This window comes from Andrographis paniculata, unplaced genomic scaffold (assembly GCF_009805555.1).
Source record: "Andrographis paniculata isolate CXL003 unplaced genomic scaffold, ASM980555v1 Contig60END, whole genome shotgun sequence".
Classification (NCBI taxonomy): domain Eukaryota; kingdom Viridiplantae; phylum Streptophyta; class Magnoliopsida; order Lamiales; family Acanthaceae; genus Andrographis; species Andrographis paniculata.
Genome location: NW_026137596.1, coordinates 5454800 through 5481943, shown reverse-complemented (window position 1 = coordinate 5481943; position 27144 = coordinate 5454800). Strand labels below are relative to the sequence as shown.

At 27.8% G+C, this 27144-nt stretch overlaps 2 protein-coding genes across 2 annotated transcripts; both read right to left on the bottom strand.

Moving 5' to 3' along the window:
* Positions 1-3669: 3669 nt before the first annotated feature.
* Positions 3670-14565, bottom strand: LOC127259981 (MADS-box transcription factor 6-like). The gene is made up of 8 exons (XM_051287602.1): positions 14384-14565; positions 12759-12837; positions 11897-11958; positions 10657-10756; positions 5798-5839; positions 5089-5130; positions 4682-4801; positions 3670-3868 (listed from the first exon to the last, which is right to left on the bottom strand). The coding sequence occupies exons 1-7, from the start codon at positions 14563-14565 to the stop codon at positions 4721-4723; spliced, it is 588 nt and encodes a 195-aa protein (XP_051143559.1). The 3' UTR covers positions 3670-3868; positions 4682-4720.
* A 6756-nt stretch (positions 14566-21321) lies between these two features.
* On the bottom strand, positions 21322-26344 carry LOC127260016 (tyrosine--tRNA ligase 1, cytoplasmic-like). Its single transcript, XM_051287648.1, has 11 exons — positions 26245-26344; positions 25935-26108; positions 25701-25848; positions 24745-25034; positions 24566-24662; positions 23732-23837; positions 23560-23642; positions 23291-23436; positions 23049-23154; positions 22431-22490; positions 21322-21613 (listed from the first exon to the last, which is right to left on the bottom strand). The coding sequence occupies exons 2-11, from the start codon at positions 26009-26011 to the stop codon at positions 21593-21595; spliced, it is 1134 nt and encodes a 377-aa protein (XP_051143605.1). The 5' UTR covers positions 26012-26108; positions 26245-26344; the 3' UTR covers positions 21322-21592.
* Positions 26345-27144: the final 800 nt, after the last annotated feature.

Here is a 27144-nt window from a genome sequence, read left to right as displayed (position 1 = left end):
GCTTAGCAACACTGGAAGTTCCGGAGGATCACCAGAAAAAGCAACTTGGGAGACATTTCTTCCCTAAGTTGTTAATGGTGTAAAGAACCTTCACAAAGTCAAAGATGTTGGGGGGCAGAGGTGTCCTACAGTCCCTCATATTAGTTCGGATAAAAAAAAAAAAAAAGTTCTTATTCACTCAATGTGCAAAAAGGCTGCCTCTAGCTGGCCAAGAAGCTTGATATGAATCATTCGCTAACATTTATCAATATCGTCGGAATGCAGCTGAACCAAATCAAGCACCAGTCTTACCAATATTGCATGAAGATTTGAAGCCATCTTGGAAGGCCACACTACCCATACTATAGGAAGATTGAAAGCTACCTTTTAAGGTCACACTCACAAGGATCGGGCAGGTCACTAGACTGCCACAACAGATTTCTATTTTGGATAAACTTTCACCACACAATACAGTGTCGGAAGTTAGTTTCTACAAGAATGACAGAGTCTAGAGAGTTACTTCAATGGACCAGACGGTAATCAATCCGCAGGTCACACATCATCAAGAACAGCTTCCAGAGATAGCAAATGGGTAGTGAACCAGTGGAAAAGTCAACAGAAACCCTTAACCATGATGCAGAAGCTGATACACCATTAGCATCAGCCAAAACAGGAAGCCATTCAACGGAGGAATGTTGGTAACAAGACAACACTTGAGGATCCTAGCGGAAATCACAACAGTTTGTCACAAAGGGGTTTGCGGAACCACTTGCGGATGAGACATGAATGATGCCCTAAACGCATTCTAGAGGGAGACATCATTCTTGGAGAACCTAGAAGAAAAACATCAGAAATTTCCTCTGGCAGCAACTTACCTAAAGATCAGTCAGATGATCCGATAGGGGATACACTCCTAGAGAAAAGTGATGAATCCGAGGCCAACTTCACAATCGTGGTGACCGATGAAGATATGGAGAGAGTGTGAACTATCATAGAGACTTTGCAGTCAATATAATTGGAGTTCTACCAAAAGGAGTTCAGTGCACCACCTACTCTGCCAGAATTTATACATGGTGACGTGATGATAAATGACTCGAGCTTTATTTTTTGGGTTGATGATGTAGAGGACCCAATGGGAATTAGGCAGGAGGATATTGTTTCCAAAAAACCTACTGAGGAAGCAACCCGGCACCTGAAGCTGCTCTTCTTCACAATTTTCCCGAACAGGCGGTCAATGAGTAAGATGTTAATCGACGGATCTCCCATAAACATCATGATGTTAGCTACGCTAAAAATGACTAAAATGACCAAGAACGAGTTGATTCCAACGGCCATGAGAAAAATAGATTTTACAGGCAAAGCCCATAAGGCCACTAGAGTGGTGGTGGCAGATGTCACCGTTAGGAACAAAAAAGACCGGATGGTGTTCTTCTTGATTTAAAGAAAGCCAGAGTATTCCATCACCCTGGGTCATGACCGGATACACACATTAAAGTGTGTGCCTTCCACACTCCACCAGAAAGTTTTATTTTGGAATAGGGACAAGGTGGAAACGCTAGAAGCAGAAGTGGATCCACTTATGGAGGTCTATGTTTTGGATATAATATATTTTTCTACAAACGTGTAATATTTGTCAATGATAGTGCAAGATTTCAAGAACTGGGAGGCATGCAACGTCTCCCTCCCAGGGATTCAAGGTATGCATGAAGGCTGGTCTGTGGCCAGATTTCATGGAAGAATGCGATGATTGACGACCTCAAGTTCCTCAGCAAATGGAAAGACCGGCTGCAGAACCTGTCATATCAAGATGAAGAACTGAATAACATATTACTAAATCCGTTGGGTGGCAAACAAATTATGAATATATTTTTCACATTTGGAAGGTGGTCCAGAGGAAGAAAAATAGATGTTCAAATCCGTTGAAGAGCAGATGATGACTGAAAATGTTTTGTTCACAAAAGTAATTTTCAAGACTTTAAAGAAGAAGAATGAGGGTTCTCGCATTGTGGAGGCTACGACTTTGGAGCAAATTTAGAGAACACATTGAGGAAAAGAGGATGAAAGTGGTGGGTTTAAGTATAGGGAAGAAACAAAAAAAAAAGGATAAATGCAACTAAAGTGGGAACAACAGGCGAAATTGTGAGTAAAGAAACACAAAGCTATCCCCTTAGGCTCAAAAGTAACAGAAACAATGTTAGCAACAGTCCGCAAGGGTGGAGAATAAATTATGTCCTAATAAAGTTTCTTGGCCTTCTATTCCGCCACTAAAAGGTAATCCAATAAACTTCTTGAAAAAATAAAATATAAATATTAAAAAAATATGTGATGTTCTTGAAAATCAAATCATCCAAATATCTTAGGGGCGTGTGTTATACCAATAAATCCGCAAGATTTTGGAAAAATCTCGAAGGAATAAAGGCGGCGAAAATGACCGCTATACTGACTAAAATCACACTTGGGGAGGAAATAGCAGTTAAAATGGCAGATCTGGCCCGAGATGAATAACTAGTCCAAGGAAGCAAAAAAAAGCCCAAGACCTTACGAAAATTTTGGGACAAGGTCAATAATTTGAAGGAAAAGCCCAAGTTAAACAAGACCCAAAAAGGAATGATGAAAAGCCCAATTGAGAATATATTGGTTGAGTTGAGGCCAAGTTGATCAGGCCCAGGGGAAGTAGTGTCAACCCATGAAGAATATTCGAAGCCCATTGTGAGAAGAAAATTCTCGGCTAGCAGAAATCATAGTGGAAGTGAGTGGTTTCAGTAGTTACAAGAAAGTGAGGGTAAATGTATTCAATAACCTTTGAGTTTTTTACTGTTATTTGGATATAAATGAAGCTTGAATAAGAAATCAAAGAGCGAGGGATTATGGAAGTGGTGGAAGACTTCATTAAAGAAACCGAATGATGGAGGATTCAATGACCCTAGGGGTTTTAGTCGTTACTAGTCATGTAAGATGTTTGGAGTTCCACAAGTTACACTATTTAAATGATAGATCATTCATGAGTGAAGGAATTTCGGCAGTTACATAATCAAAACACATAAGAGTTATATAAAGTAATGATCTTTGAGTAATTGAAAAAAAAATAATGAGTATTGATGGAAGTGGAATTATAAGGTTTGAAATGGTTATAATGGCGAAGATCAAGGATGAAGTGGGTCCTCGACCAACACAACAAATTCCCATCTTTTATCTTTAAACTATCTTTATTTTTCTTATATTTTTATTATTCTTGCCATTTACCTTTTTTGAAAATTTATTTCATTTATTTCGGCGTTGTTTTCATTCTGAATATATATTTTTCAGCCTTCATTTCCAGTTTTAACGTAATTATATTTTTAAAAGTCTTTTTCCCTTTTCATTTTCATCGGAGAATTTTTCGTTTGCTTACAGACACGAAATATTCATTTAGGAGCTTTCTGGAATGCCCTAAGGGACCTTTATCCATTTTTCGACCGATTTCAACAAACTGTCGCGAGATTAAGAATATTTGAATTTTCGAATACAACAAATTTATATATATTGTTGCTATGTAAGTGATCGTATTAATTAATTAACATTATCAGAAAAGACAATGGATTTGTAAGTGTAATGAAGGTAGCTTAATCTCGTCCAAATTTAAACATTATGCATGAAGAAGAAATTAAAACAGACCAAGATTATAATAAGTGTCTCATCTCATCACCCCTTCTCTCGATTTTGCAGTGAAGTTTAATTCTGCTGATTTATTTGATAAGGTTTATATATTAATTAACAATATACTGTATGATGATAGTCGTCTAAGAAGCAATTTCACTCCACACACACATTTATCATATATATATATATATATATATGCATATATATCCTGTGCGTTGCTCAACTGCATCTTCTCCAAGGATCGATCGACCTGCGGATACAAAAACAGTACAAATTTTAAGATAATTAAATGAATAGCACTTTTTTAAAAAAATATTTATTCCTTGTTCGTATTGTGGAGTCTTATCTTTTCTTAAGAGATTCTTGCAATTGTTAACACACGCGCAAGCACATATACATGTATATACGTTGATGATGACGCACAGACACACGAACATATATATATATATATATAGGTAAAATTGTTTATAACTCCTCAGTAATTTTGAAATTCTGCGTGAAATCTCTTTTCTCCACCCCATGAAACCTCCGTTGCGTAATGGGATGATGATTTTCTATCAATATTTTTGCATAGCGGAAAGTTTCATACAATATTTTTGAAAGTATAAGAGGGCGTCAAACAATTTTTTTTAAAGTAAAGTGGAGATTTACACTTGAGTTTCGAAACCACATAGGGGTTTTATGCAATATTTTTTAAAGTATAAAAGAGTACCGTATAATTTTTAAAATAAAGGATTAATTTACGCCGAGTTTAAAAAATATAAGAGAGTTACAGACAATTTTATTATATATATATATATATGTATTTGACTCAGTTACCATATATATATATATATGTAAGGCAAAGAACATATTTTTGACAACACAAAATAATATAAAATACAACTTATAATATAATTTCATATAGTCCAATATATTATTAATTTCAGTAAGTAAATATATTTATAAAGTATAATACAATATAAAAATATAAATTAAACATCACACATTTCTATATAACACAACTATATATTGTCTTGTATAGAAGCATGTATTGTCTATTTAAACAAATAAATATGCATACCTTTGAAGTTTTTATTTAAAATAGTTGACTATATTAATCCTAATCCGGGAATGAAAGCATTGGTCGCACCACACGGACAGCCGAATCTTCTGCCAATGCTGCCTTAGTTTCTTTCTCCAGCTGTGATTTCAATAATAGTATTTCATTGAAAGTGGATATAAAGTAAAAGGTAAAAAGACTAAAATACCTTTATTTTTTAAATGATTTTAAAAAGTAGATTAGAGTAATAACTAGGGATAGTTTGAAAAAACATGAATAATTTTATTATAAAGTGGGAACCACGATGACTAAATAAAGAAACAAGACAATTGTTTCGAGACGGACGAAAATAGAAAAACAAGACAACTCTGTTGAGAATGAGAAAATATAAATTAACTAGATATATTATAAGTGATAGAATGTATAACCTTTGATTTGAGTTGCTTGTTCTCTTCTTCAAGTTCAGTTCCCTGTCGTCATATGTACATATCATGACTTACCTTTCTATTTAATTATTTTGAATTATATAATCTTGTCATGTTTTGTAGGGGTGACCAAAATATCCGAAATCCGAAAATCTAATCTGAACCAAATTGAAATTTAAAATTTGGTTTGGATTTTTCGAATTTTCGGATTGAATCGGATTGAATTTTTAACAAATTTTGGATTTTCTGGTCGGGTCGGATCGGATCGGTATACTTAAAATCCGAACCAATCTAAAAATCGAAATATAATATTTTAATATATTTTTTTATTATATATATTTAATATTTTATTAGAAGATATTATATTTTAATATAAAAAACTCAAATTTATTAATTATATTTTAATATATTTAATTTTTATATATTATATATATTTAATATTATAAAATAATAATAAAATATAAAAGAATTTAAAAATTTAAAAAATAATAATAAAAATATTTAGAATTTCGGATTTTTCGGTTTGGTTCGGATTTTTTAGTTCGGATTTCGGTTATTTCGGTTCGGTTCGGATTGATTTTTTCAAAAATTTCGAATTTTCGGATCGATTCAAATTTGGTTAAATCTGAACCGAAAATTCGAATGCTCACCCCTGACGTTTTGAACCAATATGAGTATATGTATAATTCCAAGGTTTTCACAATGTGCTTACCATTTTGCGCAAAGTTTCCATCTTTTCCAGCATTTTTCTTGTCTGCATATATATTTACACATTTAAATTTTCTATTTCATCAAGTAATGACATAAACACCAACTTTCAAACAAACTTTCTTTTTTTTCCCTTTATATATATATATATATATATATTTCCGTTTGTATTTTCATTTATTTTGAAAATAATAATTTTCAAAAATCAAACCCTCAATTTTCATTGATATTACCCCTAATTTTATTATTTCAATTTTATTTTGAAAATAATAATTTTCCCTCAATTTATTTCAAACGCTCAATTTTCGTTTGTATTTTCATTTATTTTGAAAATATTAGGTTCTATTTACTGTAAGATTTTACTCATAATTTTACTATTTCAACTTTATTTTTTCTCAAAAAATATCAAATCAAACACTTAATTTTTATTTATTTTATTATACTAAAATCTAATTTTAAATTAAAAACATCACATTAATTGATATTTATATCACATCAAACAATTATTTCAATTCAAAATTTTACTATTTAAAATCAAAACTTCTCGACTAAATACACAAGGTTTTGATGCATTCTTTCTTAATAGAAAAAGTAAAATGTTGAATAATGTTTTCAAACAAAAAATGAAATAAAATTTAATACAGTGTTTTATATAAGAAGAATACATGTTTAATTTTAATGTTTTTAAGAAGAATACACTGCCTGATATGACATGAGTTACAAAAAAACAAACATGTTACATTGTATTTATTTGATTTGATTTTTTTTTTTTAAGATTTTCTATTCCTTCTTTAAAAAAAAAAATACTTTAAAAATATTAAAGTAAATATATATTTTTATTTTTTATATTACATTAAAAATTAATTTAAATATAAAATATCATATAAATATTTATTTATACATTGTACAACTATTTTATTTCAAAATTGTTAAAAACCCGGAATTCAATACACAAACCCCAAACGAACACACAGGTCAAGTACATTAGATCTGATATTAATAATTTTGTAAATAATTGACTAAGCAGTAGCAAAAGCAAGTCAAGGGCCCATATGTGTTTATTTGGGGGATTTTCTCCGAATTTTACTACATATTTATTTATTTATTTTTCTAAAAAATATCAAATCAAACACCTATTTTTTTTTATTTTTTTTTATATTATATTAAAAATTAATTTTACATTCAAAACATCACATCAACACCTATTTATATCATATCGTACGATTATTCACATTCAAAATTTTTACTATTCAAATTTCAATCCAAAATTCAAACGAGAGCATGAATTATTACCAAATAGCATATTAATTATAAATAAACAATATAATATTTTAAAAGTAACTATAAATAACAATACTCCCTCCGTCTCATTCAAATGTTATTATTTTCTATTCGTTTGTCCCAAAATAAGATTATCATTTCCTAATTTAATAATTGTACTACCTACCTAACATAATAAATACCCTTTCAACTTACGATATATTAAACAAATGTCATTACTTTTATATTACACTATACTAATAGAGATATTTTTGTCTTTTTTTTAATACAATCCAATATAATACTAATATTTAAAAATTTATGTGCAAAAAGCAAATGTCACCCATTCAATGGACGGAGGGAGTATAATATTTTTAAAAGTATCTCCTATTTCTTTTTCATATTCTTTTTCTTCCACCATATATTTTTGTTCATCCACTTTTATACTTTCTTTCATTTATTTTATTAAAAAATTACATATATGTTTATATTTATATCAAAATTATTTAATTTTAAAATTAAACATATATAAATATAGCTATTAATATTTATTTTATTCTATAGAAAATAAATTTTTATAAAATTCAAAAATATAAAAAAAAAAAGTCTTTTACAATTATACTAATTTATATAATTATTAATACAATATAACCTCTAGTATTATTTAATCTTACTTATTAAATTACCTAAATTACTCATCTCTTTAAACACTTAGAAATATTTTATATTTAATAATTTTATCTAATATTTAATCACGCAAAGAAAAAGTTATATTAATTATTTCATTATTTACATAATGCATTGAAATAATTTAGATATTATAATACAATCTTTTAAGATAAACGCACCTAAGACTATACACAACGGTGATATCTCATCTGCCGAGATACTCGTACCCCTTTTAGCTCAGCGTCAAATAAGCAATAATTAAAAGAAAAATTTGAAAAAACTCCTAGGCAATTCAAATTTCCACTTTTTTATTTTTATATATCTATTATAATATTCTTTTTTCATTTTTTATATTTGTATATTATATAAAATTTTATTCTCTACACAATTAAATACATATTGATATATTTTCTAATTTTTTTTTTAATTATAAAAATAAGTGGAGGAAACAAAATATGAAGTAAAAAAAAAGTGTAAATTAAATATGATAAAATACTTTAGGTAAAGATCTTAATTGCAGTGCCCTAACTAGTCATATATATATATATATATTCAACTATACTAAATTGTTAAATGTTTAAAACATATTACCACCTATTTTTTAATATTATTTTTTTATATTCCATCTGTCCCGGCTATCATATTTATTTTATTGTAGTCACAAAAATTTATGAGAAGTATAATTAATAAATAATTAAAAATGTATTAGTAAAAATAATTATTTTAAATAAAAATAATTATAAATTAAAATTAAAATAACTAATTAGTCTAATTAAAATTACAAAAACATATAAATTAAAAAATTAAATTAAGATTAAAGTGTATAATTTTTTAAAAAAATAACAAAATAAGTGAGACAAATAGAAATAAAAAGTGAGACAAACATAAATGAAAAGGTGGACATGACAAGTACGACGAAAGGAGTAATAAGTAATATTATTATTTAATAGTAAAATATATCATATTAAATATTAAATTTTAATTTAAAATATATGAAATTTTATATTAAACTATTTCAAATTTTATTTTTTTTTTAAAACAATTTAGAACACATATACCCCAAGAAGATGATTTCTGTCACCATCAACACCTTATTTTTATTTTATTTCTTATTTTCGAAACAATGCATGTGCAGAGATAGTAGTACTCCTTGCATGAGAATGACAATTCGTCAATCTACTATTACAATACAATAGTACTATTTAATAGGATAAAAAACATGTCCATATTGCAATACTCCCTTCGTCCCGGAAGAAATTTATTATTTTTTATTTTTGTTCATTTAAAAAAAAATATTATTTTTTAATTTAGTAATTGTATTATCTATTTAATATAATAAATATCATTACAATTTACAATATATTACACAAATATCATTATTTTTATATGGCAAAATTGTCCATAACTCCGTTGTGATTTCGAAACTCAGCGTAAATTCTCCTTCTACTTTAAAAATTGTATGACGTCCCTTATACTTTAAAAAATGTTGCATGAAACCACTTTGTGGTTTCGAAATTCAGCATAAATCCCCATTTTACTTTAAAAAATTGCATGACGCTCACTTATACTTTAAAAAATATTGCATAAAACCCCCTCTGTCATGCAAAACATATAGATAGGAAATCATCTTCTTATCACACGAGGAAAGTTTCATAGTGGTGGGTTTCATGCAACGTTTTTAAAAGTATAAAGGGGTACCATGCAATTTTGAAAGTATATGGAGATTTTACGCTGACTTTCGAAACCACAGGGGAGTTATAAGCAATTTTACTTTTTTATATTACATCATACTTACTAATAGGAGCACTTTGTTTTTCTTTTTCTTTTTTTATTACAAACTAATACTCCCTCCGTCCCATATCTATATATTCATTTGTTTTATACACGGAGTTTTAAAAATATTAGTATTATATTGTGACAAAATAGAAATAAAGGTAAAAAGACTAAATTAACTATATTAGTATTGTATGATATAAAGGTAATGATATTTGTGTAATATATCGTAAATTAGAAGGGTATTTGTAATGTTAGGTAGATAGTAAAATTACTAGAAAAAGAAATTGATACTTTGTTATGGGACGGACCAAAATGGATAGATTGTTAAGGGAATGAGGGAGTATAATATTGATATTAAAAAATTTATGTACAAAAAATAAATAATGCACACTTGTTGTGGGACGGAGATAGTATTTTTTTAAAAACATTTATTAATGATAAAGCTAATAACATTATAAGCTATATACAAAACTTCCTTTCCTCGATCTCTTTGATATTTGCTGCAAAAGATTTTCTTTTTTAAATAAACATACATATTGTTTCTGTTTGATTTGTATTTGGATTTCAACTTTTTTTTTCTTTGAATTTTAATTTAAATAATATTTTATAAATAACTATATATTCTTATTAAGAACAATTAATTTATATAATAAAAAAATAATTTGATATAATAAAACTACTCCTTTGATAAAAAATTGTTTGGATCTTTTATATATATATATATATATATATTTAATTTCTTCATTACATTAGTTAGGGTTTGTTTAATTTCATTTTTCTACTTTATTTTCATCTTACCTATCAATTTCCTCACTAAAATGCATCATATCAAATATATGTATATATTTTCTTCATCTAAAAAATATTATATTCACATATATTTTCTATTCAAAATACTATAAAAAAAAAAAAAAAAAAAAAAAAAAAAAACCTAATGAAAATACAATAGAAATACATTTCAATTTTAATTTTACTATATTTTTAAAACATCAAAATAAACACTTCTAAACAAACCCTTGGACAATATTTCTGGTGACCATATATATAGGTCCTTAAAATGAAATAAAATCAATGCATATATATATATATATATATAGATATAGATTATTTAATTGAAATAAAATCAATTCATATAGAATAAGATTAGATGATATATACCTTCCATTTTCTTGCCTTTGAGAGGGTAGCCTCCACCTGCTTCTCAAGACTCAGTAATTTCTTCAGACCAAGTCCTTCCAGATCTTCTCCAAGTAAATGCCTAAAATTTTTTGCACAAGTGTTTATTTATTCCCAACAAAGAAAACCTATATAATATAATAATTACAGAAAAAAATAAAATTGTAAATATTATTTGGTTCTTCTAACCAACCATTGCTTTTATATTTTATATCTTTATCAAACTTTGTTTTGGTCCATACATTATTAACAAAAAAAAATTCTAGATGACCATAAAAATATTCTTTACAGGTTACTCGACCAAAACATAACTGAGAAATACACTGGACAAAAATGATAATTGATCATATATATATTACTATATTTGTAATTTATTTTTTTGTGACGTAAGAATCCGCAGCTGCTACTCTTCGAATGCATTATGGGTAAATTTTCGATCGAACCTAATAGTCTGCAAATTAAGCTAGAAAAATAAATTACACTAGGCGAACCATATGTGACATGTAAAATCAAATGGGTCACACCACTAGATTATTCCTTAGGGGGGACTCTATTTGTAATTTTTTGTTATAATTATATATGAATAGAAATTTAGAAAAATATATATTTTCCTATATAATTATGAGAAAATAATAATGTACGATTATATTAGTTATTTTGATTTATTTGATTGACTTAAATTACGTAATCTAATAATAGAAATAATCAATAATTTCTTTGATTGACTTAGATTACGAGATTTGATCATAGAAACAATCAATTATTTATTTGATTGACTTAAATTACGTGATCTAATTATGGAACAAGTCAATTACTATCTTATTGACATGTGATAAATTGAGCATATACCAAATAGCGTATCAATTAGGTGATTATGGTAGCATATTAATCACTGTATAAAGGACATTCGGTTATGGTTCCCAATACACTAAATCAATCATTGTTCTTCATTCTCCCCGTCGGAATAGACTACGAAGGACCCATTAGGCTATTTAGTTGAGGAATACCGTAATACCAACTATTCGAGTTCTCAATTCCGCATCAAAGAACTCGATAAATCCAGGTATGTTAATAAGGTTCTTATCATATAAATCGATATAGGACATATGGATTGAAGATATGCCGAATGTATTATCAATAAAAATTTTCCGTCACTGAAATGAATGTCAATAAATTAATCAACATAATAGTATAAATTATATATATGAAAAAAATTTCTTACCTTTGAGAGAGATGAAGAGAGTGATATTTGGTTTTTAACTTGTTCACAACGTGGTAAATAGACTGCATTACACAACAACAACAACAACGTATGAAACAACATAATACTTCCAATTGAATTGTAACATCACCAATTATAAAAGAAAAAACCTTACGGTGTGTTTGTTTGGGGAATTGGATTTTAAATACACTATTTATCCTATTTTTTTCCTCAAAAACATCAAATCAATACTACAAAAAAATAGTATATTTGTAACGGAATTTCGTTTCTAAAGTTCACGTACTAACGAAATTTCATCCCTAATTCCGTCTCTAATATCATTAGTAACGGAAAAAGTGGATTTAAGAACGAAAAAATTTCGTTACAAAATTGATATTTTATTGTAGTGCAAACATCGATTTTTCATTTTTTTTATATTATACTAAAAATCAATTTTACATTCAAAACATCACATCAACACTTATTTATATCACATCATACAACTATTCAAATTCAAAACTTTTACTATTTAAATCCCAAATCAAAATCCGAACCCCCAAACAAACACACCCATTGTCTAGAAGAAAAAATGTTTCTATGCAAAATAAATTGCAAAAAGGTGAAAATGATGTTAATTATGTTCATGATCTTTTTGTATTTGATCAATTTGTTTACTGTTGAATCTATCACTTTCATACCAATAACATCACAATACCCAATTCTTTGTGATCTACAACGTTAGATCAAATAATAATTTTACTTAAAAAAAATATATTAATTCAAACACAAAAATGAAAACACAAGTGAAGGAAAGAAACCCCTTTTATTGACACAGACACAGTATACAAATATATAAAAAAAAAAAAAATTAAATTCAAGAAACCTGATTTCCTTGTTCAGCAGCACTGCTTCCATTCGCACCAGATTTCAGCTGTATGTATCTCTCAACAGTTCTTCTTGTTCTACATAAATCACAAACAGGAAAATGCTTAAAATAATTACATATTATGACCTATATATACATATCATTCACCGAGTCATTACAAGAAAAAATCATTTTTATAACAAAATTTTTTTGTCTTTAAATCTATTTTTTTCGTTACTAATGACATTAGAGACGAAATTAGTAATGAAATTACGTTAGCTACGTGAACTTTAGGGACGAAATTCTGTGACAAATATATTATTTTTTTTGTAACGAGTAAAATACCCTAAACAGACAAGAAGATAATATAAATTAACATTTGACCTTGACGATGTATGCATATTTTGACATCTAATGATTCGAAATATTTTAAGTAATTAGCAATTTTTGTTTCACAGGGCTTGTTACAACAGCCACACAAATAATAAACACAAGCATATACTTAGTTAAAAATGCAATTTTTTTTTTCTATTTCTCTTTCAAAATAATTTATATGTTCATTATGTTTAGTTTTGATTTCAAACATAATTTTATACTATTCGGTCAATGTTTAGTAAAAAAAAATTATTTGCTCTCACATAATATTATATCACAATACTATTTAAATTAGTACTTAAATAAAAAAATAAAAAATAAAAAATAAAAAATAAAACTCAAACTAAGTTACATATCAAACAAACCAATAGATTCAATTATTTGGTAAAACTATCAAATTAATATAGAATATATGATTATATGCCTAAAATAATAAGATATATCTCAATATTCGACGGAAATTAACTCAAATAATAGCAGTAGCGATTCCACATCATAAAAAAAAAAAAACAAAAAAAAATAATAATAATAGTTGGATTGAGAGTCAATTTATTTTGTAGCTCCCACATACTTAAATTTCAATGCATAACATATATCAATGACTCTGTCAAACAAAGCAAAGAAGTCTGCAATTCCCTCTTCCACACGGATAGAATCATTCTCTTGTCATTGTCAAACTTCTAAAAAAATATATACATACATATATTGTTGTATTGAATGTGTCTTTAATTTTGACTAAAATTAATATTAATTATTTTGTATAGTTTTCATAAAAGTATAAGAATAATATATCAAAATACTATTTAAATAAAATTTAAATTAATACTATATTTCAAATTAAATTCAAATCGCAACGAAATAAACCCTTAAATTATCCCTAATACAAACAAACCTTAATTTTAGAATGTGTTGTCCATTTCTTGAATCATGACACTTCATAATTCATACTAATAATTTATTCTCATCGGATAAAAACACACACAAGGGTTTCGGAATATTTTTATGTTTCGAACAAACAAAAATACGACAACCTAGTTATGATTTTGGACAAAATAGTACTACTACTTATTCATTTTTTCATCCACCCAACTTTTGCATTTGAATTCAAATGGATCTAGCCCCCCATATATCCCCACAGCATTCACAAACAAGGGACAAAAACTTGATCAAATTAAAGTATATATATTAACAAAGTTTTTTACAAGAATCTATTATTAGGGTTTGGGGAATATATGGATCTATCTATCTATATATATATATATATATACCCGACAGTGCCGAAGTCGAAAAGCTTTCCCTGGCTGGAGAATATAATTAGGGCAACCTCAGCATCACACAAAACAGACAGCTCCTGAGCCTTCTTCATCATCCCATTCTTCCTCTTACCGAATGTCACTTGTCGATTCACCTTGTTCTCTATCCTCTCCAAAACTACTTTTCCTCTTCCCATTGAGAAAACCCTAATAAGAATAACTTGTACTGATGTGAACAAGTAACTATGTATTTATGCAAAGTCTTGCAATGGAAAATTAGGGTTACAATGATCGATATTTAATAAAGTAAAAGTAGTTTGAGTGCGGCGGCATTGATCTTTGATGAGCTAGCCTTGTGTAAATCTCTAATTGGTTGTGCTAAGGTAGCTAGGGTTGATGCTATACTCATTAATGATACATACTTTTGATCAATCGATCGATCTCCATTCTTCGGTTTTTACTTCAATACTAATTAATTGATCAATACATAAAGTAGCATTGTACGATATTTATATGTTTCTTACGAGGTAAATTAGGATCGATTTTTGCATCTAACTTTGATGAGGAGACAACAATATATAGTATTGCTTGCTACACTACTATACTACACTACACATGGAGGAGTATAATGCATGGTAAATTATTATGGTAAAGAACATGAGGCTGAGAATTCTACAAGTCGAGCCAAGATATATACATCTTTTAAAAAAAAAAAAAAAAATTATATAGTAACCATAAAGCAATTTGATGGAGACAAAACTATACTACACTACTTATCAAAAGTTAATATTATCGCATTAAAAAAAAAAAACAAAAAAAAAAACAAAAAAGTGCTATAGCACATGGTATTTAAATTAATATCGATACATGAAATTTTCATTCATAATAAATTAGGTCATCAAATTTTGGCAATTATGGCCTTAAGCACTATACATACATATATATTACGGATAATATGCATGGAAATCGTGATTTTTTCTTAACTCGCTTTTCTTTTTTTTTTTCATTTGTTTGAATGCGATTCTTCTATCTATATTTCAGCAGTGTCATAATTAAATCAATGTCGAAATAATAAATTGATTTTCTTATCTTGTAATCTATATGACATAAATCAAATGCCAATCTAATCCGTTTTGTAATATCATTGTATTGTACTAAAAGACTTCATTGTATATAATGGCCCCAATTATTTTAGCTAGGGCAGTCTTCTAGTTAAATTACTACTTGCTTATGTTTTTAACTATCATTTAATGATGAAATTTGACATTAAAACATGCTTAATTCCAACAATAATCATTATTTCCATTACCAATATCCTCACATTCATTTTATTCCATCAGAATAGGTTTAGTAAAAAAATAAATAAATAAATAATTACAAAAAATGGGGAGATAAAAATATATTTGTGGCCTCAAAATATGAATGTAACAAAAATTAAACAATAATATAAATAAGTTGGTGCAATTTTACATTGTCAATCATCTAGCACAGCCATCCAGTGTTGTGCTTAACATTTGAAGATTATTAAAATTACACATATATATCTCTATGGCCCTCTAAACTTATACTTTAAGAAAATTGATGTATTTACGTAGTATATGTGATGCATGGGCAGGACAAGAAAATCGATCTTTCAAGATATAGACCAAAATCCAATTGAAAAATAAAATAAATGTGACAAAGACTGTCATAGATATAATCTTTAGATGAGTTTGAAAAAAATTTGGTTTGAGTTTTGTATTAAAATAATGTATGATGGGATGTTTTGTGAGAGGAAAAAGTGTATTTTTTTTCGGGAAATGCAGAGTCCAAATAATAAAAACCTGATATTTTGGGCAAAAGAAACATACCCTAAATTCATAATATTTTGGTGTTGAATGTTTCGAGTAGTAACATTTGTTACCTAATACAAATCCCACCTCTATTAGAAATTAGGGTGAATGTATAGTTCTATTTTAAAAAAAAAAAAAAAAAATAGATTTAGATTTAAATTTGAATTTTGGTTCAATAATATTTCAATATAATATTTTGTAAAATGAAATCATGGTGCAGATCCAGTGTTAACTCAATCAAATCAGCATGATGCTAATTTGATCGGATTAGAATATCAAATAAAGGTAATCAACATATATAATATACTATGATGCTGATTTGAATGTATAATTTTATTTTTTTTTTTAAAAAAAATAGATTTAGATTTAGATTCGAATGTTGGTTCAATAATATTTTAATATAATATTTTATAAAATGAAATCAGGGTGCAGATCCAGTGCTAACTCAATCAAATCAGCATGATGTTAATTTGATCGGATTAGAATATCAAATAAAGGTAATCAACATATATAATATATTTATAATACCACATATATTATGTTATAATAATCATATGATATCTTATAACACAACATATGTTATGTTATGCAAAAATATATAGTGTGTGCTTTTATGTGATATGTTGACCCGATCAAATCAGTATCATACTTATTTGATTGGGTTCACACAGACTCAATCAATACTAATAGAAGGGTATTTGTATAAAAAAAAACTATACAAATATAAGGATGTTTTTAATGTTAAGCACAACGATGCAAAAGATAAATATGACCTTTAGAGACAGACGAAATGAATGAGTATTATTTTTTATCATTCTTACTCACTTTTTTAACTATAAAAGAAAATATGTATATATATCGGTGTTGTTACCGTACTGACCCCACTGATTGAATAGGAGCCGTTAGATTTTTTTTATTTTCACATCGTATGGTGCAGAATAAAAAAGGTTATTTAAGTAAATTTACAATGCACCTTAATATGACAATTAAAACTTTTCTAAAATAACAATATAATATACTTTCTGTGAATTTAGTTTATGCCTTCTTCTTTCAATTACGTTGCTTTCGGCAATAAGAATACTTGTTGCTTTTCATTTTTATTTATAAATCTTTATAAAATAATTAAATAGTTTGATTTTTCTACAATATATAGATCTCATTTTATAAAACAAAAATATAATTGTATATTTTGTAATTTTAATTCAAAAAATTGCTTAATAAATTAAGAGAGCTGGCTTTCTTAAATGAAACACCGCTTATGTTGGGTTAGAAAATTCAAATCGCACTGTCTCTGCTAATCGAGAGCACTGTCTCGGTTGATAGAGACATTATGTTTTTTATCAAAAAGCACTAGCTGTGTTGACAGATAGCACCGGCTCTTTCAAATAAAATATTGCTATGTTAAAAATCGTTTCTTTTTTTCACAGAAAGCACTGCCTCTGTTCTTATAGAACATCGTTTCTGTTGACAGAAAATATTGTTTCTATTAACAGAGAGCACGATTTCTTTTATCAGAGCAGCACTAGCTTTGTTGACAAAATTCATTGGTCCTCCGAAATAGAATATTATTGGGTTAAAAAAATTAGAGTGTTGTCCATGTTAACAGAAAGCACTACATATTTCATGAGTGCCGCATCTATTGATAGAAAACACTGTTTTTATTAACAGAGAGAGAGCATTGGCTCTGTTGGTAGAGAACACTGCCTTTATTAACAGAGAGCAGTACCTATGGATAGAGATTTTTATTATCTTTATTTCATTCACTTGTTTTTCATATATAATTATTTAATCTACTTATTAAATAATTTTCAACTTATTTATTTTTAATTCGTCTTCCATTTGGTCTGAATTTCTTGATTTCTTATGTTTATTTATTTATCTATTTATTTCGGTCGTCTGCAAAATAGAAAGATAATTATATTTTTAAAGATAAATTTATCAATTCATAATAAAAAATTAATTTTCTAAAATGCTTGTAAATAATAATTAGTACAGTAAAAAATAGACTAAGTGAATATATAATAATATATATATATATATAAACCTTACAATGACCATGTAGTATTACCTTTTACCTTATGTTAAGAAAAAAAATATTATATTTTTATAATTATTTAATAATTTTATTAAAATAATAATATCATATTTTAAAAAATATTATATTTTTATAATTATTTAATAATTTTATTAAAATAATAATATCATATTTTATATAAATAGGTAAATAACTGACATTACAAATTAAAAAAAAAAAATAGTTACATATATAATCTATTAAAGCATCCACGCATATTTGCACTAATGTAAACAAAACAACAATAATATAAACAAAACAATACCACCTGCTAGTAAGAAAATCACATAGAAAATCTATTAAAATATACTCCCTCCATCCATAAAAAAAATATATATATATATACAATTACTTTTGATGCAGTGTTTAAGAAATAATAGTATTTTAATTATAGTGGGTAGTTAAAAATAGTGTAATGATATTTTTGCCTTTGCTTTTTGGTGTAAAAGTAACGATGTGATGTAAAGTAAAAGTATTTGTGAAAAAAAAAGTAAGATATTTAATGAAATGGACGGAGGGAGTATAATAGAAATATATATCCTACGATAGCCGCATTATCTTTTTACCATGTATCAATAAAAGAAAATCATTATATTAATTATATAATAATTTTATTAATAATAATATTTTATTTAATATAAATATACTAATAGCACATATTACAAATAAATATATATATATAGTGTTTTATAACCACACACACACAAACTTCCATTTTTAACTCCAAATTTGCTTATCTAAAATAAACAGTAATCTTTAATAAGTACAAAAACAAAAAACAAAAGAAAAAAAAAAAAAGACAACAGATATTTACGAAAATATGTATATATTAAAAAATAAATATAGGATAAATTATATAACACTTATTGTATTTTAATGAAAATATATAAAACACTTCGTATTTTATTTATTAAGTGAAATTTCTTTGTGTTAATCTAAAATTTGTATGAAATATCTTTTTCGTCCAAAATTTATATTTGATTGTAAATATGAACACAATAATGCAAGTTTTATACAAGTAAAACACGTAAAATAAATAATTGATCAATTATTTTTTTATTTTTTTATTCAAAAAATTATTTAAGATATTTTACTTGTTTTATTTGTAAAATTTGTGTAATTTAAATCTTTAATTAAAACCAAACATCTGAGAATATTTTATGCAAATTTTAAATTAACTCATGGAGTTTCATGCCAATAAATAAAATACAATGGAGTATTATATAATTTACCCAAAAATATATGCGGTAAAAATAATCTTTGGTTGTACTGCATTTTTAAACGATTTGTGGTAAAAGAGATTCATATTATTTTTATAATTATTTAATAATATTGGTGTTAAAATAATGATATCCTATTTACTATCATAAAAATAGATAAATAGAACATATTTACAATTAAAAAATCACATATATATATATATATATAATGCAGTGAAAGCACACAAAATCTTCTTATTTTTATATTCATCTAATCATAAAAAAATATACAGTTTATAATACTAGTATATTTTTTAATATATCAGTCAAATAATATTTCTTTCGTCCGCTTTAAAAGTTTATATTTGTTTTTTTTTAATATTATCAAAATATAGTTCAAATAAAAAAATTGACAAAAATAATTATATTAATATCTTGTAATACTAATAAAATAACATTTATACAATAAATTATATAAATATAAAGATATATATAAACTTATTAAGTGGAAGAAAGAAATATCATTATATTTTCAAATTAATATATTATTTATAATTTTATTAAACAAATAATATCATTTATAATACAAATAGCACTTCTAATATATAAAAATTTCATATAAGTAATATCAACATCACACATATATATATTTTATTAGTAACTCTTTTACCTACATCGATTTACACAAAAAAGAGCACGACTTTATATATATATATATATAAAGTAATACAAGTATAGAAAAATTTTGAAAAACGAAGGATACATAATTTATTTATTTATTCATCTAAGTATAAAAATATAAAACATATAAACAACTATTTCATTATTTTTATTTTTCTTTTGCATGTGTCGGTAAACAAATTATAATGATGTTTTTAAACTAATATACCCTCGTCCAATACTAAATTTTTTATTTATTTTTGGCACCTTGATTTTTAAATTTTAATTATTATATCAAAATATAGTACAAATTAAAAAAAAAAATAACAAAAATATTTTTATTAGTATCTTATAATACTAATATAATAACCTTTGAACAAAAAATTATACAAGATATTTTTAATATTAAAAATAATGACACCACAAATAAATAAAAAATTTAATCTTGATAGGAAGTATTATTTATTAATTTTATTAAATAAATAATATTCCTTCCGTCTCATATCCATATATCCATTTGTTTTTTATCCGAACATTTAAAAATATTAGTATTATATTAAAATAAAATAGGTCTAGAAATATTACTATTATAATAGTAGTATTATATTAGGATGATACAATGATAATGATATTTGCTTAATATATTAAAGGGTATTTGTAATGTTAGATAGATAATACAATTACTATAAATGAATAATTATGAGACGGACCAAAATGAAAAAAATGGATAGATGGTTGAGAGACAAAGGAAAGGAAGTATAATTTATAAAATAAACAACACATCATCGTATACTAACACCACGGAAATACACAAATCAGCTATTTCTTCTCTTCCATAAAAGTACAAATCTACCCCTACTATATGTTCACAATCGAACATAGGCACCGGATACAGTGTTGAATATAACATCGGCAGGTAAACACAGCACGCTGTATATATTATTACTACAATACACATACAACCAACACATACCATAATTCATACATCACACAAAACTACTTTTAACGCACGACAAATTCTTATACAACACACTTGTAATTATAAACAAATAGCACATATCTTTATTACACACCGCATATGCTATTTGTATATATTACAAATGCTGAATTAAAATGGTACTTATTTTTTCAAATCAACGCCGTATCCGTTCCCTCGTGTATAATAATCTTTAATCCAAACGGTTGCAATAAAATTATAAAGGTACCGACTAAAATAATATTAGCACCGTAACCGCCGCCACCCATACATATATCATTCCAATTCCAATGTTACTTTTTAAATATGTAAATATGGATCTATTACCTGCCTCCTTCGAGATATAATATAATGTCCAGCTAAAGCTAAAGGGTGATCAATTAGTGAAACCATGTTGACTAATTTTTAACACGAACCACCAAAATCTGCAATGCAGTAAATAGTGAGTCATTCATTTCAGGCCTGCCAGCATACACATCGCCATCACCTTGTCACCTTATAGCTCTGCATCAATACATAAGATAAGATTCAATAATCGTTCATACCATAGGTAGACACACATAACCAAATGGAAATTAATTACAAGGCATGTGTGTGTGTGTTATAGGAATCGCTTAAGCTATAGTTTATTTTCTCTTCTTTTACGCACGCAGGCGGAGCAGAAAGACAGGCTAGGCTGATTGCACATTTCATCTCATCTCAGAAAATACTCTACTCTTTGCTAGAGAGATATTTGTTAGCAAGACTTTTAGAAATATGTAGTCAAAGAACACAAATATGTGCGTATCGCCATTTGCAAATAACATCACTAACCACTATCGTATTGCAATCATTTCACAACATTATTATTTCAACCAATTTCTAAATTTAATATTACCTTCGTCCAGCTCTAAAGGTTTCATTTAGTTTGTGCGTATCGATCTTTGAATATTAATTATTAAATGAAAACGTGGTATAAATTAAAAGAAAATTACAAAAATATTTCTATTAGTGTCTTATAATACTATTATAATAATATTTGTGCAAAAAAATATATAAATATAAGAATATTTTTAATGTTAAGTATAATGATAAATTAGACCATTAGAGCCGGACGAATGGAGTATTATTTATGACTCGCAATCAAAGAATAGAAGATAGCATCTTTGATTGTCAACAACTTTTCCTTTTCACATATTCACTGCTCAGCAACGGAAATATGATCGGTTGAGAGGGTTATCGGGGTTGAGTTGTTATTTAGTTGTCAAATTGCAATACTTACAAAACACAATCATGCATTAATTACATGAAAAAAATAAAGCAAGCCAAGGGAGATAGATACCTTCACTCTTTTCACCAAGTCCTTGGCTTTCGGATCATTGTTAAAATGATCACGGACAGGCTGCCCAACAAACCAAAAGTCAAGTGAATAACTCAGATAGCTAATAAGAGAAGAATATTTTAAATAAAAATGGAAGGTTGTACACCTAAATAGAAATTACTCCTAAGTTGTATTTTTCAAAACATAATATGTAAATAAGCCTCTTGAATTTACTAAAAACTACACACATTACCACCAAAATGAAATCATTTGCTCCCAACATTTTGTCAATAAAATGTGCCTGGATTTACAAATTAATGTTTCACATGGATTATCATTTAAAGAAACATGAAATCTAAGAGGGATGAAGATGATGCATTTAGCACTTTCTTATTTATACCAGACAGCTATTAAGCCACACATGTGATCGCTATATTTCAACTAGGAACTTGTTCAACAAATTGTGTAATATCAGAACATAAACCCCTGATTTAAAAAACAACATTCTATACCTACCACTGAAGGCCTTCATGTAATCAAGCATTTGTGATTGATTATGTTATTTTAAATATGTATATATATATATATTTAAAGCAATTTTAACCACAATAAATAAATTAACAGAGTATTAAATAGGACCTGCAGGATCTTGTTTATTGCTTTCGCAAGAGCAGGTTTGAGATCCCCAGGATGCAGCTCCCCACTCTCATAATCATCAGCTAACTCTTTGAAAGTCTTGAAGGTCCTGAAGACAACAGATGAAAAATTTTTGTAGGCAACATCCAAAACTAGAAACTAAATTCAAAGAACAATATCTCCGAAAAATGAACCAGTTATGGAACTTAACCAGAAACAAGCAATAGGAAGCCATAAATACTTACTTGTTTCCTCCATTCTCAGGTTTTCTCTCAACCATGAATTCATTGAACCATGGTAGGACTATGTATTTGACATACTCCAGACATGGATTCTTTTCCACCACTTTAGGAGGGCAAAAAGCTTTTTTTATCTTCAAGTTCACAGCAGCCTAAAAAAAACTCATCATTGTTGAATAGATAGAAACTCCATGAGATATGAATAACGATGGACATAGCTTTAAATAGGGAAAACAAAACTGTTTGTATATTAGTAAATTATAATATGAAATCACCTCTTCATCCTCCATGTAGATTGAAGACGAGGGATCACTTTTTGACATCTTCTCCTGTCCTTCCTGCAAACCAGGGAGCATATCTGCATTTCAAAGGTATTATAGAGAAGTTACTATATAATATTGTAAACAGGAGATTTGATAATAAATTCACACAAAGCCAAATGATTACGGTGAGACAGTATGATAGGCTTGTTTTTTCTTTTGATGTCATCACAGTACTCCCTTGCAAGCATATTCACTTTCCGTTGGTCCATGCCCAACTGGCATATATCAGCCTGATTGGTCATGAAGCAATAATATTTTAACTACGTCGGAATTTTAAATCAGTGTCAATCAATTCATGCAGTAAACCACTATTATGCAGAGACAATCAACATTAGCAAAATGGATCAACTCAAACAAACAAAACATATATATATTTGATTCATTGGTAGCTTGATTCCTGCCAAATATTCTTATGGTCAACACATTAAATGTGGATTTAAATACTATGCCAGAAAATGGAATCACAAGAAAACAAAGAAGATCATCATCTCATCCAAAAACAGCAGAAATGCACAGCATTCTTTATTTATTCTCATCTTGTGATTGTTTGAGCTGATCCAATGTGTCCATTACATGCAAACACAGAACTCTTCATCAGAATGTGTGGAAACAGTTTCTAGAAACCAGAGATAGTTGAAATTCAAACATGGTAACAATGGATTGCTCGCCAATACGCCATGATAACAAGAACAACACTTTATTAATGTTGCTAGAACATCATGTTCCTAAACCCTGAATATGGTATAAAGAATAATATAGCAATGAACCTAACCTACTGTCAATAATTGTACCATCAATTACATGAAGTAATATTTTAGTACAAATCATGAACTACAATCTATATATAACAGAAAATTGTAACTAACATACATGAAACTCCACCATACAAACCAAATGGGACAAGTACAAGTTCACATAAGCATATTCACTGAAGCAATTAATAATATCCACATATCACCTTCAGAAAAAATATATCAGCGCACTGCATGCATGGGTAGAAAATTTGAGCAGCTGTCAATTCGTCTTGCTCTGAACGGCCCATAATTTGGCAGCACCTGAATAAGTTTTTATAAAACAAGATGGAGACAGGCTATGCAATGAATGTGCAATTAGAAAACTAGAAACTTAAATCCACACCTCACTATCCTTGGAAGATTGTTCCTCCGCGCTATGTCCATTACAAGGGGCCAGTACTCATGAGCCCGGGCATTTATCTCCTCCGAAGACCATAGAAACTCTACTTGACCTCCTTCAATATTCATTCCTACAGCTTTCCATATTTCAATCAAGTATTGCCCTACCACTTGAATTTTCTTTAAGTCACCGCCCATTTTATTGTTCAGCTGTGCAAACCAATCTGCAATCCAAATTCTCACTCTGCAGCCAGCTGAAGTCAACTTGTTTACATTAATTGCTTTCAGAACTCCCTGCATAGAAATGTTTTGGCCGACGCAATTAGAGAAGATCACTAAGAATCAAGGATCACTCCTTTTGACGTTTACTGAAGCTAGAGCATACATTTAAAGTGCAGCTTGAAACCATTTGAAGCTTTCGTCATTTATATTGTTATAATTATTTCTTTAAGACAAGAAAATGCAACATTCACCATGAATAAGAATCACGGTGATCTATACATATGGTAATTGTTAACAAAATTCTACATTCCAAAGTAATCACAAAATCATGTACATCATCAGCACTCCGCCATCCAACAGAATGAGATTCCACAAGAAAATGCCACGCTACATAGCCAAACCAAAGATGGTAAAAGAAAGGCAAATAGTATTAGACAAAGTTATATGCCTACCCTGGATTGCGTCTTCTTCACCATGTCAACATTCAGCAGAGAGTATGAATAAACTGTCCCAACTCATGAGACTAAACAACTACAGAACTAATATTTTTCCAAATACAAGCTTCTATACCGAATTCAATAACACAAAACCTAATCAATTAAGGAATCATAACAATACAAAATATTTACTAGGAACATGCAACAAACTTTAAACAAAATTAATCTACCAAATTAACTGATCCTCCCCCAATGAGCATTTTAAGAGAGCCAAAATGAAAACCAAGACAAAGGAAGAGACCTGAGCAATATGCATTCGGCCAGAGGGTTCAAATCCGTCATAGCAAATGGGTTGAGGCTTGTTCGCTAACAATCTCTCTAACTCGTCTTCCTGTATACACTCTTCGCCAATGCTCCTTATTAAATCGAACCTCTCTTTCACACTCATTCTGCAGTAATTTCATCAAACCGATGAACGCCGAGATATCATTCCCGGTAAAAGTCGCAAAAGAAAAAGTAAAAAGCTTATCAGTACTTGGGCTGATCGGAAATTGATAAATACTCGAGTGACTGAGGAACCTGGTCGCCCTTGCTGCTGAACTCGCTCTCCATTGAAAATTAGCTGAAATTAGGGTTAGAGATTTGGGGAAGAACGCGAACCGAACCCAAGAATCGAACCGAACCGACCGGCGATCGCCGGCAGAAGAAGCTGAGGTCGGAAACAAAAAAAAAAAAAAAATGAAAAAAGAGATGAGAAAAGAATTACTACAACATACTCTCCTTGATAAACGGAAGGAAAATGAAGAAAGAAAGGAAAATAAAAGAAAAAAAACATTAATACTCACCGGATATTCAGCTAGCAGCGGCGGCGGCGGCGGCGGCGGCGGATTGTGCTGGGTAGGGCTTGCGAATTTATGTATTTATTACTCCATCCTCACTTTTTTTTAAAAAAAAGAATTATACTCCCTTTCGTACCAAACATTGCAATATTTATTTATTTTTTTTATTGGTATCAAACTTCCTATAATATTTTTAAATTTAGAAATAATTAATTATACGTAGATAAATATATAATTCACTTTATTTTATCATATCACTCAAATAAAAAAATAAATATATATTTTTTTCTTTAATCACATCATTTAATCTCCAAATTATTTCAAATTATTGTACTTAATACTATCCATCTAAATTCTCGTGTCGAATTCATATGTTCTACGGTGTTTGAGATGAATGGAGTACGTCTTAACAATCTATCAATTTTTTCATATTAGTCTGTCTCGTAACAAAATATCTATTTTCTTTTTTAGTACGGTATTATTTACCTAACATTACAAATATTTTTTTTTCATTTTACAATATATTACGCAAATGTCATTAGCGTTTATATCATACAATACTAATAACGGTAGTTTAGTCTTTTTATTTTTATTTCTACTATATCCCAATATAATATTATTATTTTTAAAATTTCGTCCAAAAAGTAAATGGATATATACATGGGTTATTTTTTTCATTTTGTGTTGTCCTATTAATTTACCATTTTTTAAAATATAATTATATATTTTAATCATTTTTTAAATTTTATAATTTACAATTAGTTTAATTTTAATTAAAAATTATTTATTTATTTTTAATATTAATTTAGAATTATTTTTAGGGAAAAAATCAATTTTGGTCCCAATATAACTAAAATTTATCAATTTTAGTCCAATATAAAAAAACTCATCAATTTTGGTCTCAAT